The 14,400-nt window shown below is 40.8% G+C and overlaps 1 protein-coding gene across 1 annotated transcript in view; it reads right to left on the reverse strand.

Annotated features, from left to right (window-relative positions):
• KAT2B (lysine acetyltransferase 2B) overlaps nt 1–14,356 on the reverse strand; it is a gene marked incomplete at its 5' end in the record, with an annotated part of 41,063 nt that extends 26,707 nt beyond the window's left edge. Inside the window, 4 exons of the mRNA XM_042888517.1 lie at nt 1,453–1,542; nt 2,067–2,212; nt 6,044–6,170; nt 14,201–14,356. Of these exons, the coding sequence (XP_042744451.1) occupies nt 1,453–1,542; nt 2,067–2,212; nt 6,044–6,170; nt 14,201–14,356 (519 nt within the window). The remainder of the gene's footprint in view (nt 1–1,452; nt 1,543–2,066; nt 2,213–6,043; nt 6,171–14,200) is intronic.
• Nucleotides 14,357–14,400: the final 44 nt, after the last annotated feature.

Here is a 14,400-nt window from a genome sequence, read left to right on the forward strand (position 1 = left end):
ATAAAATAAAATAAAATAAAATAAAATAAAATAAAATAAAATAAAATAAATAACCAAAGAAACTGGGGGTTGGCCAATTCTTCCAGGTAACTAGCGATAGAACTAGAGGGAATGGCCTCAAGTTGTGACAGGGGAGGTTCAGGTTGGATGTTAGGATATATATATGCTCCTATGAAAGAGTGGTCAGGCACTGGAATGGGCTGCCCAGGGAGGTGGGGGAGTCACCAATCCTGCAGGAGTCCAAGAAAAGGCAGATACTGTAGGACATGGTTTAGCAGGAAATATTGGTGTTAGGTGGATGGTGGGACTGGATGATCTTGGAGGTCTTTTCCAACCTTGGTGATTCTATGATTCTATAAATTATTGAGAATAGTTAAAATGCATGACCGTAATTGCCGAAATACATCTATATTGAAAATCAATTATAATTCTGCTACTGAGTTGCTGAACTGCTAAAACAAGAATGTGAAATTATTGGTCTATTTTGAGGAAAAAATATTTTAGAATAAGCTGTAAAAAAGAATTATCCTTTCACCTCTGTGCTTTACCTTCTTAAGCAGAATGAAGTGTGTGAAGGAAAAAAACCCACTATATTACACAAAATCTTTTTAGTAGCATATTTTAGGACCAGGAATATATGGTTATTACATTCCCTTATTGCTTGTTTATACTAAAACTGAAAAAAAACCTAAGGTAAAGTCTTTCCAAAATTCAGCAATAAAGAACTTTTATTATACTAAAGTACAAAAAGCAATAATTGTAAGGACAGACTTATTATACTAAATAGCCTTCACATTTAAAATGTCTTGTTTAACAATAGAGCAGCCATTCATCCACCAATGGGAACAAATTCAGGTCCTGACTGAGTGAGGTATGTAAGCCTCTACATAGCATCCCTGGAGTTAATGGGCCCATTTGTATGCCAAAAATCCATTCTCAGGAACTTGCTAAAGCAAAATCTGAATTTGTCATATGCTCTTTATCCATTTAGAATTATAAAAGCCTCAGCTATTCTTTGGGGCTGTTTTTTGTTGTGTGCCCTTTGAAAGAGAAGGCTATGATCTCACTGAACTGGATTGTAACATTTACATTGACTTACTGAAGACAAAAGTCATTTTAATATTGGATTTCAAAACTTTGTCAGCACTTTTCATCACACAAGACAGAGAAAGACTAGAACTGCCACACAAAAAAAGTAGTATTTTAAGTTTCATTCTCTAAATCCACAAAAAACCTGTCAGTTTCAGTAAAGCATAAGATGAATAATGAGTGAAGTGAAATAATGTGACTATCATACAAATACTAAAGTAGAAGAAGCTGCAGAAGTCTCCTACAGATTCAGTCATTGTCTTGATAAATATACAGAAACATCTGTAAACTGCCTGAAATGCTATATTTTGAAAAACAGTGGTTATGCTTAAAAAATAAAAAAAAAGAAAAGTTTTTGTTTACCTGCTCAATGCTAGGCTTCTCAAATGGGGGACTTTCCAAAGATCCTTCAATAACAGGTTTTCCCATCTGTAAAATGCACTTCCTCAAAAGCTGTTAAAATATATAAATTTAAGAAAACAAATGTACACAGGATCACTGAAAGTCAATAGAATACAAAACACATTGCAAGCAGTGCTGAAAATCTCATAGCTATGTATCTATTTTCTTGGTCACATAAATTTATAGCTCCTTAACTTCACAATGAATTGCTTCATATCTTCTCTGAAACTCATACAAAATGTTTCTAAGTATGCGTAGGCAGCTTAGTTAGCATTTATGTCAAGTGACTTTTCCTAGTTTGTGAGTGAAGACAAAAAGAACTGTGGGTGGAAGCAGTTTATAGATGGGAGTCGGGGTGAGCTCCTGAATCATCTAGCTGACTTTTGGAATAAGATATGATACATTGCAAGCACTACAGATTTCTAGACCAGGGTTAGCTGCTAAGGTATCATGCTGAAGAAAAGAAAATCTCTCACTGGATAAAGTCAATACATGCATGAGGGGCATTTGGAGCAGTGAAACTGGCTTATGTGTGAGGGGAAAAACTGAAAAGATCCTGCAGAAGTTCAGCTTACTTTGAACAGGTAAAAATAAACTTGCTTGGTGTCTGCATCTTCTTCTTTATGGACACAGGTGAACAGGTACTCCACATCCAGTACAATCCCCAGCAGCCTATTCATTTCTTCTTCAGACACATTCTCCAGGTGGGAAACATGAGCAGCTAAATAAAATAAAAATCCAAATATGTGAAAAGCCTATTGAGAGAATCTATACCAAAAAAAATTCCCAAGATATCTCAAACTAAGCCAACAAAGGCATACTTGCAGAGGTAAAGATCCTGCAATAACTCTATTTGAAAAGAGCCTCTTATAGAGCCTACTGAAATGTAAGTCACACCAGAGCCCCGAGGAGGTAATTCCCACAGCACAAGGAATATGGCTGACTGGAATCACAGACAAGTCTTGTCTGCCTGTATTAATATGCTTGTAATACATAAATAATTACATTCCTTTTTTTTCTGAGAAGAACTATGCTTTTTGAGACAAAGTTCCTTGATTAAATTCACATAAATCAGATAAATCAGGTGTTGACTGACACAGACAGCACTCAATTTTGTCAATATTAAAAAACTCGGCTCCATAAATAGGCTTTTTATTTTAAGCTGGACATTACCAGCTATATTTCTTACCTTTCTGTCATGTAAATTTAGATACTGTTTTGTGCACACTATACTAATACAGCTTCTGCAGACAGTACACACTCATTTGTTCTGAAGCTTACAAAAAAAAAAAAAAAAAAAAAAGCAAACTAAAAAAACTAACCATCTTTTAACATGTCATAATTTCTAAAAAAACTAACCATCTTTTAACATGTCATAATTTCTAAGTAACAAGTTCCACATTTGTGATTTTCAAAAAGCTTGTGGGATATTCATGAAAACTGGTTTAAGCAACTGGCCTCAGGAAGTGAGAAAGCAATATGAAACAAAAAGTCAATTCCCAAAAAGAAGACATTTGCATTACAAACAGCAACAATCTTAGCTGACCCTAGGCCAGTGCACATGCTATGCACATCCTCTTCTCCAAAAGGACGAGGAAATATCTTTTAAAAGCAAAGTAAAACCATTTACAAGTTGATTACTTTAATTTTTATGTTTTTTGATAACTTTTATCAATACATCTCTTACTGGACAATTATTGTATTATCATCATATGTCAGTGTGATTAGTACTGGTAAAAAACTTCAGTGTAACTTGAAAATGATTATATTTATTGGCCACCAAGGAAATATCAAGGAAAGGTGTAGTTCAGTATGACAGCTACCAAAACATTTAAATTCAACAAATTCACGCAGTTTCAAGTAAAAAGGACACCTTGGTTCAAAACATCAGAAAGATGCCAGCATTCATTTCCACTTAAATGAAAACTTATAAAAGGGTATTTTATTCTGAGCAAATAAGTGAGGTGGCCCTCACAGGTTTTCTTTAAGGAAAAATATTCAGCAATCTAGGCAGAATAAAACTATTTCTTTTCTGTCTTTGAGCCAGATACAACAGTTTAATATTCCCAGCTGTCTATTCTCATCCCTAATATCTGCAGCCAATAATAAACCCTTACTTAAACAAAAGCTTTAACATGCTGATATCAAATGTCATGTTACTCTTAACTAGTGTTAAATAGTCCCATTTATTTACATTGCTCTACTGGTACCTCAGCTGCTGTTATATTTGCCAAAAAAAACCAAAAAACAAAAAAGGAAAAAAACCACCACAACTATAGGTTGCTTCTGCAGCATGCAGGAGAAGGAAGCAAGCAGAAAGAAGAAGGCCAATGCAATGATTTCAGTGATGTGAAGACCTGAAAAACACCAGGTTAATTACATTGCTTGTGCAACTTCAGTAACAAAATACTTGATTGCATGAAATAGCAGTCAGAAAACAGGCTGAGGAGGAATGTTCCTAAAGTCTATCTCAAAATCAGTGTTTATGTAAAAACACAAGTAATATACGTGTGACAGGCAAATCAAGGAATACTCAAACACATTACGTGAAGGTGCATAGCAGGAACAGTGAACAGAATGGGGAAGAGGGGAGCCTGAATGTGTACACAGTGTATACACTTACATAGTGTATACACATTACTTAACCAGTGTATTATTCTCAAGACTGATAATGTTTACCAACAGGAAAATGCACTGCTAAATGAGAGAAACCAATTAAATTCAGAAAAGTCTCTGAGCAACATAACACCTGGTCTTGAGGCTGGTGGGCAGCAAATTCTCCTGGCCCACAATTCGGTCAGCTGTTCAGTTTCATGCCAGTGACCCAGCATACTGTCCACATAAAAGAAATATTCAGTAAAAGTCCAGATGTAAGGCAAGCTGAGAGACTGAGCCAATCCCATCCCTGAAGAAAAGGAGATGAGAAGCAGAATTGTTGGTAGCATACACTGGCATACCAAATGGAGATGATGGTTGTGAGGAGAATATATCCCATATTTTTGATCAGGTATGGTTTTAACCATCAGTGGAATATATACATCTCTACTTCAACAGTACCCTGATAAAAAAAAAATATGCACCACAGATGATAACCTGACACCTGAACACCTTGTTCTCGTGCTCAGCCCAGTTTTAAAGGCATTCAGCAGTAACATTTAGAGGGGATGAATATGAAAATTACCTTGGAAGAGACCACTGAAAGACACATTTTCACCAGTAGTCTAAGGAAACGGATAGCAACTCATTTCAGTTATTTCAAATGAAAAAATCATTCTCATTACTCACAGTTGACTCACACAAAAACAAAACTTTATCTTTTCTAAAAAAAAGAAAAAAAAAAAAAAAAAAGTGGTTTGTTGTTTATTCCATAAGGTAGCTGTCACTGGTACTGGTTTTCCCTGAATCCCTAGTTAATGAGTGATTTAAGATTTCTCACAGACCAAAATCTCCAACTTTAGAAGCAGATTTTTTTTCTGGGGAAAAAGAAAAAGCACATCCACAAATTCCACAAAAAAAGTTGGTGACCAACAGCCACAACATCTCATAAGATTTATAAAAAATGAAAAGTCTCTTTTGTCAAAGGCCAGGAATGAAAGGAACAGGTAACACAAGCTACCCTGGCTGCACAGCCAGAGGTAGCACAGAGAAGCAGTATGATGAAAGGTTGAAATTAACACGTGCGAAGAGACCAAACATTCTGCAGTACCACATATTTATTAATCTTCTAGGCAAGAAAAAAACAGGGATTTGGGAGACTCAGAAAGGAAACTGATAAAAAAACAGAAATATGTCAAATGTAATGATGGCATGAAAAGGGAACAGGAAAGAAATAAGTTGTACCCTCCCTGTCCTTCACCCTCCTCATTAAATAAAAACAAGTTCCCTACAGAGTTCTATGTTATTTTAAAAAATAAGTGAATAAATGATCCATTGTGAAGGCTTTAGATTTCCTTCTCCTTATTACACTGTGCTAAGTTATGGTCACGCCAAAAACATTTAAAAGCATCTGCTTCTGTTCAATTACTTCTGAATTTTGTGACAGCTCAATTTTTGTTAAATATTTGCCAATATCTACTGAAAAAAAAAAAAAAGTAATCAGCTTTTAGTTTGGATAAGCACAATTTTTAAATAAAAAAATTACAGTGATAGACTCCTCTTTTTCTGGGTGTTGGCACAATAAATAAATATTTTCATTTGCAGAAATAAAATATGTAGCAGGATTTTGTGCAGGTACTTCCATAATATATACAAATAAATTTCCAACAACATGAGGTTAATGCATATGTCACATGAAATACTGAAATTTCTATGGGTATCTTAATGGTGCTTTTGCATTTTAACAGCTTCAAATGTCTGTGGTGTTAGAACTTGTACTTTAGCTCTATTTCTCCAAAATTCATTTGGGATAATTCTGACATATTTTAATCTAAGTGAACAGACATTTATGTCCAACAGTTTCCAAGTCTCAGCACGGCATCTTAAATTTCATCTTGCAAAAGTGCAGACTTGTGGGTATACACAAGTGGATTCCAGAAGAAAGACAAAATCCTACCTAGTGTGTGACTGCAGCTGCGGCACGGCTCAGTAAGGCTCACAACTGCCTGCTGCAGGTCTGCCCGAGGAGGTGTGGGAGGTGGGTTGGGGTTCTTCCAGCCATTGCATTTACACGATTCCTCAGCCTGAAACCAAAGTAAAGGAGTATCAACCAACAGAGTTTAAAAAACACAACAACAAATCAGTGAGAACAACAGCAACAAAAAAAGAACTTGGTGAAACTGTTCTATTTTAGAAGCAATATGAAAAAGTATTATTATTTATGAGTTTTTTGCTTTTAATAAAACACAGTGCTAGGTTTTACATTCTAGATAAAATCAGAAGTGGAATAGTGCTCCAAATACAGAGATTATCATGGTATATCATGGTATGCAAGCTGTACAAATACGCAAACTCTGGCCAATTCCTTTACAGAAAGCCCTCATTCTAGGCTCTGTATAAAAGAAGCATTCAAACATTTACCAGTATGTCAGCACAAACAGATCATATCAGCACATACAGATCCACCATGACAGTTTAATGATTTAGATACAACCAGGCTGTCCAGCAGGCAATGTGTTTATCGCTACCTTATCAGCTGCCCTGGCGGCAAGAAATCATGCAACTAAAAATAAGCACATAACAAGCCAAGCAGGGTTAACTAAACATTGAAATAAGCAAACAGTAACTGTGCTAGTAGAAAAAGCTGTCCAGGACGAGGTTTGGCCACATCATCATCACAGAGAATGCCAAAGACTTTGAGCCTGAAACCAGGAATATCTTTGAGGGCTGCTCTAAAAGTAATCTCTCCTATTTTATTATGTTGGTGCATGTCAGAGGCAAATGGTGGTGGTACAGCAGTAGAGGTTGAACCTTCCTCCCAGTATTCCATTATATTTTGTTGCCAATGTGACAGACAACAGCAGAGGGGCAGTCTGACGAAATGGTGTCTGATATGGAATTGCAAAGGTGTGGAATTGAATTCTTCCATGCAGAAAAAACAGTACCCACTGACCTTCATTGATGCTTGCTGAGCATTTGTGGAGATCAAAGAGCAGATGTGAGCACAGTGAGGCATTTCAGCAGTTTCATCAACAAGAAAGGCAAGCCAAGTTCTGAATGGCCACACAGATATTTTACGAGTGTGGCATTCAGGCTCTTGTTCATCACTGCCAAAAACACATAGCTAATGGTGGTGACTATGTTGAAAAAGTGCTTTGTAGATGAGAACTTCCTTTATTAAACAGTGCTATTGTGGGCTTTGTATCTGCTGTAATTTCCATAGAAATAAATAGGAGGCACTAATTTCAGAGCAACCTAGGTTGTTATGGTCACGGACCGAAACAACACCGAGGGCTTGCAGCTAACAGGGATGGACATAAAAAGGGAATGTGAAGACTTGGGTAACCACATTTCAAATCAGTCAGCTAAGACTTTATCTAAGGAGCAGCTTTACAGGAGGGGATTTTTTTCTGTACATCCAGAAGTTCTTAGTTATTTTCATGGTAAGGTTCTCCTAACAGCATTCACATTCCCATTTGAAGATCTAATCAGAAGAAAAGACTGTTTTTCTACTGTTCAGAGATATCTGTGCGCTGGGCTGTAATGAGATCCTCCTAAATTTGCAATGCCAAGAGCTCCATGAGAAAAGTGCCAATGGCTGCATGATATTTATGGCTGAATCAACCTTAGTAGGAAAAATGGTGGAGTTAATACATTCAGCACTAACATGACATTTATTCAAAATGATTTTGAATACATTTAATAGAATCTATCTTAGAAACCTATTTCATTTTCCTATTAGGTTTCCAAATCTCATCTCACCTAAGGAAGGAGTACCCAAAAAAAGCAGAAAAGATCATGGTTTGACAGCACCTAAAACTGACAGCTTTGTAGACCGGTGGTAAAATGTTCCTCCACTCCAATTTCAATATTCAGCAACCTGAGCAGTAGCACAACTGCTGCCTGTGTTCTGCTGAGCACCACACAATATTTTTACCATTCCTACTGCAGAAGTGTTTATCCAACTGGACTCCTGGCCCCAGGCTCTGATGGCATTCAGGCATGGTAGAAGGGAAGAGTGGTGCTTTCAGCTCCAGGATACTCAGAAACACACCTGCAAGTGCCTAGCAAAGCCACTTCCACATACTCCCCTTGGAAGAGGGACCTGCTGCATTGTCTGGATCCAGCAGCTCTTCCAGTGCACTGAGTGTATGATGCATTTAAAATATTGCATCAGGGGGATTTCAGCATGAAATGTGGGGAAATCTGGGGAAAATTAAAATTACTTTTTTTTTTTTTAGGCCTCAGCAAATGCAACCTGGAATGATTTACAGTGAATTTCACATTATTTTTCTATGAGTAATAGAATTGGCAAGGAAGTGAAGAAGGGCTGATGTTATTTTGTAGTGGAAGCCGTCTCTTGCAGTTTCTCAGGCATTGAATGAGTTTTATTTTTGTTTGTTATCCAAACCTACTGGAGCTATTAATGTTTGATGACTAGAAAGAGAGGTCAGTGATTGAGTGGCACCTGAGAACCAAGGATTGCCCTGGTGTGAGGACTGGGAAAGCAAGTAAAATGATTTGAAGCCATATTTTCATTTAGCACTTCAAGTTAGGCAAAACTAAAGCCAAATAATCTACCCACATTTGCTTTGTGAAGAGATAATGTTGCCATGAGAATTAAAAAATGGAGAGAAACTGAGAAGACTGTCAGAAAATGAGAATATTGCCAAAGAAAATTCAAGAGAGAGTTGTAAGTTCTCAAGCAGACCAACAAACAAACAAACAAACAAAGACTGAATATTAGTTGAGGGAAGCAAGATTTGATCCTTTCCATACAGCTGTCTGGACAAACATTGAACTCTGTAAATTACTGACATAACACAATGCTCATTATTAATTGCCTTAAATCATACCACAGTGAAAAATGATACACACCAAAAACCCCACAACCTAGGCACAGGCATTTTGAGAAATTCTTTTCCAAGTGAAAGCAGCATTTTGCAGAAGCTCACCACACAGTGTTTATGATAAAGCCTAAAAATCTATAAACAGTGAGTAACTACAGAAACTTTAGTGTTACACAATAATTAACAGCAAAGATGCAAACAAACAGATGTATGAATTGCAATAACAGCTCAGTTAAGCTGCCAAAAATAAATATCAACCCACGCACAGCAGAATAAAAACAGTGTGTTCAGTGGCAGATCTTTTTCAGCCCTTGGTAACATTTCCTTGCCAGATATTTTGAAGCAGATGTTAATTTGTATTGTTTGAATTATTCCAGAGATCTTTCTCTAACAACTCTTAGGGTATTTTTTTTTTTCTTTATTCTCTCTGTAAAACACCAGAATCAGCATAAAAGTTCTGTTAACTAAGGGGGAAAGCAGCCCAGAAGGGTCCTCTTTAAAACTAAGCTTTCATTGTAGATGTTGACAGTGCAAGTATTTTGCACTGAATACCCAATGTGCATTCCTCAGTGACTTCAATTGCAGAGTTGTTTCACGTCTTCTACTGTATTTTGTTAATTCAGTCCTTTCCCTGACTATCTTAAGCTTTTTGGTTTCTTTTTTTTTTTTTTTTTTTTTTTTTTTTTTTTTTAATGTCACTCATCTGCTTTTCATTTGAAAATAAAGTATGACTTCACCTCCACAAAAACTTAATTTAAGATCAAAAGAGTTGGGGAGTGGGGGGGAAGCAGGGGGAGGATGAAGGAAAAGAAGCATTTAAGCTGCACATCCAGTCCTTGGGTCTTGTTTTTGGGAACATCTGCGGAGCTGTGATAAAGGCACTGCAGAAAGATGGGCACTCCTGCTTATTGAGGCCTGCAAAGTAACTTGTGTTGTCCTGACAGGCCCAAGGATCACCACAGCATCTTAATTGGCATTTTTAAATAAAACTGAGTTCAGTGTAACCGAACACAGCAACCACACGCTCCCCTCAAAAGCAGTGCAGAAATTATGTACATTTTGAGCTGAAAAGTGGTGCATTTTCAATCAATTTTTTTATACTTTCCGTATTAGATATAATGGGGAAAATTGAATGGTGCAACAGCTCAAGGCTATGAAAACAGCAGCTCTGGACAAACTAAAGTTACTCTTTTCTTTAGAATACCCAATATATCCATGCCAGGCCAAAAACGGATCTTGAAAAACATGTTAGCATTATTACTTGAAAGAAGTGCCTTTGGAAGCTACAGTGTTGCACTCCCCAGGCCCTGTCAGGAAGCTGTTATTATATAATTATACTGGCTAAATGAGCACTGTTACAATATCTTACTGCCTAAAAAATTCCTCCCCTTTTGGAGCGGTGAAAAGGGCACAGGAAGGCAAGCTTCAAGCTAAATTAACTACAAAGTGAAAGACTTCAGCAGCCTTAAAACTGAGTTTCACAGCAGCTTTTGCTCTGGGCTCTCTTCTGCTCCAAACCACGCAAGCTGCCCTGCCCAGTAACAAAAAGCCGAGCTCACTCAGCACATTGCAGATACACAGCACCATGGCTCTTGTTTCCAGTGTGTACAATTGCTCCAGAAAAACTACTTTTCCTCCCAGCACAAAAAGTGAGCAGAATAACCCATTGTAACATGCTGCCTCCTACAACAATAATCTCAAATTATTGCTGTAACAAAGAACACCACACAAACCACAACAAAAACCTGGATGAAATTTAAATGCCTATTTTTCCTACTCCAATGTATAGCACCCAGCAACCAGGCAGTCAGACGCTGCTCACAGATCTATCTACTCCTATGCATCAGGAAGGTAGCCAACCCATTTGCCTTTAACAACACAAAGTAACCAGTTCGATGATCAGCTCTAAGCACATTCTTCCTCTGTAGATCAATCCAGGTATTTTATGTCACATTTTGTTCTGGTTTCTCTCACCTACAGGATAGACGTAGGCCACCATATAAATGTTTTTTATAAAAAATGGGGATCCATTTCCCACCTGGTGATGTTAATGTTTGATTTAAATGAAGATGCTTTAATTCAGACTGCAATAGTCACAAAACATCTTACTACATAAACAATCGCAAGGAAGTTTTAGATTTTCTGTTCATCCTCCTTAATTTCTCCAGAAAACGACTTCCAAACATTTTCACTGGAGCTTCAAGGAGCTGTATTCTCACAGTGCAGAGCTGAGTGAAGTCAAACAACGCAGTTCAGCCTGCCTCATCTTGATCAGTCTTACTGAAGTCAGGAAAAATTATACAACGTTATGGAAACCACGGCCCTACAAACTATTTTTAATGTGTGGGGGCAAGAAAACACTACAGACATCCATGCATGATCAGAAGTGGGGAAAAGTGGCCATATCAAGGGTCAGCAGCTGCTCTGCAGCAAGGAAACCCAAATCACACTTCAAGATCTGCCACTCACAGGGCCTTGGCCAAATCTCCTCATAGCTCTGCTTGTGATGTTTCGGTTATTTAAAGCACAAGGTCTTTATGGAGGTGTTATTTCCCGCTGCTTGTGCAAATGCCTTAAGTGATAGGGCTCTAATTACATTATCAAGCATCTAGGTATTACTGTGAGAAATAACCAACTGTACAGAAAATCTAGATTACTAAAAAAGTACCTATTTCAACATATTTTTAAGAAAAATTCCCAATGGGACTAAAAAAGAAAGTTGTGCTTTCACAAACCAATAGCGTGAAAAAAAAGACTTCCTCCTCCATCTTCATTAAACATACTTATGTGTGTAAGCAACACAGTGCTGCTTTTATGAAAAAAGCTGCAAACTCATGTGTCCAATGCTGAATTTCACATTGGGCAAAACCAAAACGATGTATGCAGTCATTCATATGTACGCAGTTATAGTGACTGCCAAATGCAAAATGTTGCACAAATACAGCTCTACTGTGCACTTCTAAAAGTCATGAAAACTGCCAACTCCTTACATATCTCTTATTGTTCAGAATGGACATTATCCCCACACAAACTCGGGCGTTTAAAGGGCTGTTAAACACAGAAGAGACTGTTCTTGCTCTTCTACCCCTGAGCTTTTTATTTCACAGGAGAAAAGTCAAGCAGTGCAGCTCCATGGTGACCACTCTCCTGCCTCAATTCCTTAGCAGGAAAACAAAAACAAACCACTCAATAAAAACAAGCAAACATGTATCTCCAGTCCAGGACAGGGCAGCAGCTCCCTAGTCTCAGTTCTCACTCAGTTCAGCAGTACCTCCAATTCCTTTCTGCTTGCAACCTCCTCTCCAGCATGGCACCTTTCCTCCCTCACCCCAGGCATTCTCCCAGCCACTGACATCTCTCCATCTTGTCATGCTGCTGCTCAGCCCCAGTGAACCCATGGCCTCTGCCATTCCCTGCATCTCTGGAATTCAGTTTCTAATATGCTTTGTGTGCTGAAGTAGCAGCAATGTGGGGTGAATTTTACGTAGGAAAAGGTTGTCAACACTAAGAAAAATTGTCACACATTTTCTTCCCTCCAACTTATACAGTTCTACATAGATCTGCAGATCAACATGGCTGCTACCACAGAAACCTCATTCAGAGATAGACTGTTTGAGCTTTCATACACACAGAACAAGCGGAACAGGAGTTGGAACCCAGAGTAAGAAAAAGCTCAATGTTCCCTTCTGTGCTGCTACAGCCTCTTGCAGGCCCAAGCAGTTTGGAGCCAGGTGTTCAGGAAGAAAAACAACACATCCTTCCACCCAGCTTCATCCTCTCCCTGCCCCAGAGGAGAACGCACTTGATCAGTTTACAAGGATGTCTCATTGCTGACGTTCTGAGACCTGAAGGAATGTTGTCTGCCAATACATTCCTTTTTTTGAAGGAAAGTCAGGTAGCAGAGGCTACGTTTCCATTGGAATCTGCATATGGAGTCACACTGAGTACTGCTCTGTGGCTGCTTGTTGACAGGGGTTGAGGATGAACCCCAGCCACACACCCAGATCCATCAGGCAGCACCGTTTGGGCCTCCCTGCAGAACCCTGGAGATGATACAGACACCTCTGCAGGACATGAGTGGGTGAGTGGTCACTGTACCACCAGCACCCTGTTGAGAGGTTTGGGAGGGCTGGCAGCAGGCTCTGTCCTTCCAGTAGCACCCTCTTCTCTGCCAGTGCACAGAAGCTGCTAAGGCACTGAGGAAGCAGAGTGCAGAGACATTGCTTCATTGCAACAGAAAAGCTTAAAACCACCTTCCCCCACCTTCCATGAAGGCTACAGGTTTCCAAGCCTGGATGGTTTTAACTGACTGACATGGTATAACCTCACAACACGCCATGGACTCAACGAGGCCAAAGCAAAGATGCTTACACATTTGTGAACTGCAGAGACATTGATGCATGTGGCTTCCTGAGCTTGCCCTCAAATGACAGTACTGCGACACGGCTCCAGCAGACAGCTAGCTCTTCACATCACCAAGCAGGGCAGCGGACCTGCACAGGGATCCTCCCTCACATCAGTGGGCAATTAGTTGGGGCATTCACTTCACACTTGCCTTCTTGGAGGTCCCAAAGTAAGGGAACAACAAAGAAACAACAACACAGAAACACACTTTTTCCAGCAAACAGCTCAATTATTTTCAGCACCGAGAGCATTACTGGAGTGTTTCGCATCAGTGCTGCCAACCCGAGCGTGTCAGCTCGCTGTGCATCCAGGAATCGCCCTGACAGCCCCAGCGCGGCCTACAGGAGCCCTGCGCGGAGCTGTGCACCGCACACACAGAAACACCTCCACCGCTGTTACAGAGCCCCGTGGCAGCACAACACTGACCGCGCTCCACACCCGCAGCAAGCGGACGGGTCGCGGCTCCCCCGCGCCCAGAAGCGGGCTGCAGGTGTAGGGACGGGCGTGGTGCGCAGGGCAATGCGGGGCGGCAGCGACCGACGCCGGGCGGTGCGGGAGGCCGGGGCAGGGCGCGGCGGAGGGCAGGGGCCCGGCCGGGCTCTACGTGATGACGGGGCCGCAACTTTCCCGAGGGCGGAGGCTGCACGCCGACTCTCCCGAGGCGCGGCAGCCGGTGCCGGCCGGGAGGCTCCGAGGGCGGCGGGACCCACGGCGACGCCGGACCCGCCGCTTCCGCGGGGAGCGCCGGGCTACAGCCGCGCCGCCTCCCGCCCTGCCCGGCCCGGCGCTGCCTTCCCCTCCTCCCCTCCCTCCGTCAATCCCCACCCTCCGTGGGCGGGTGGGCGCTCGCGGCCGGGTACCTTGCAAGCGGAGTAGACGCCCAGCTTCTCCAGCTTCTTGGCCCGCGGAGCCGCGCGCAGCTGCGCCTTCTTCCCGGCCGTGCGCGCAGAGCCGGGCCCCCCGGGGCTCTCGGCGGCATTACGGGCCGGGCCCCCGGCGGCGGCGGCCGCCACTCCCCCGGCGGCCGGGGAGCCCTGCTGCGGCCCGCCGCCTGCCGCCG

The sequence above is a fragment of the Lagopus leucura genome, unplaced genomic scaffold, assembly GCF_019238085.1.
Source record: "Lagopus leucura isolate 7727_CA_CO unplaced genomic scaffold, USGS_WTPT01 Super-Scaffold_100157, whole genome shotgun sequence".
NCBI lineage: Eukaryota > Metazoa > Chordata > Aves > Galliformes > Phasianidae > Lagopus > Lagopus leucura.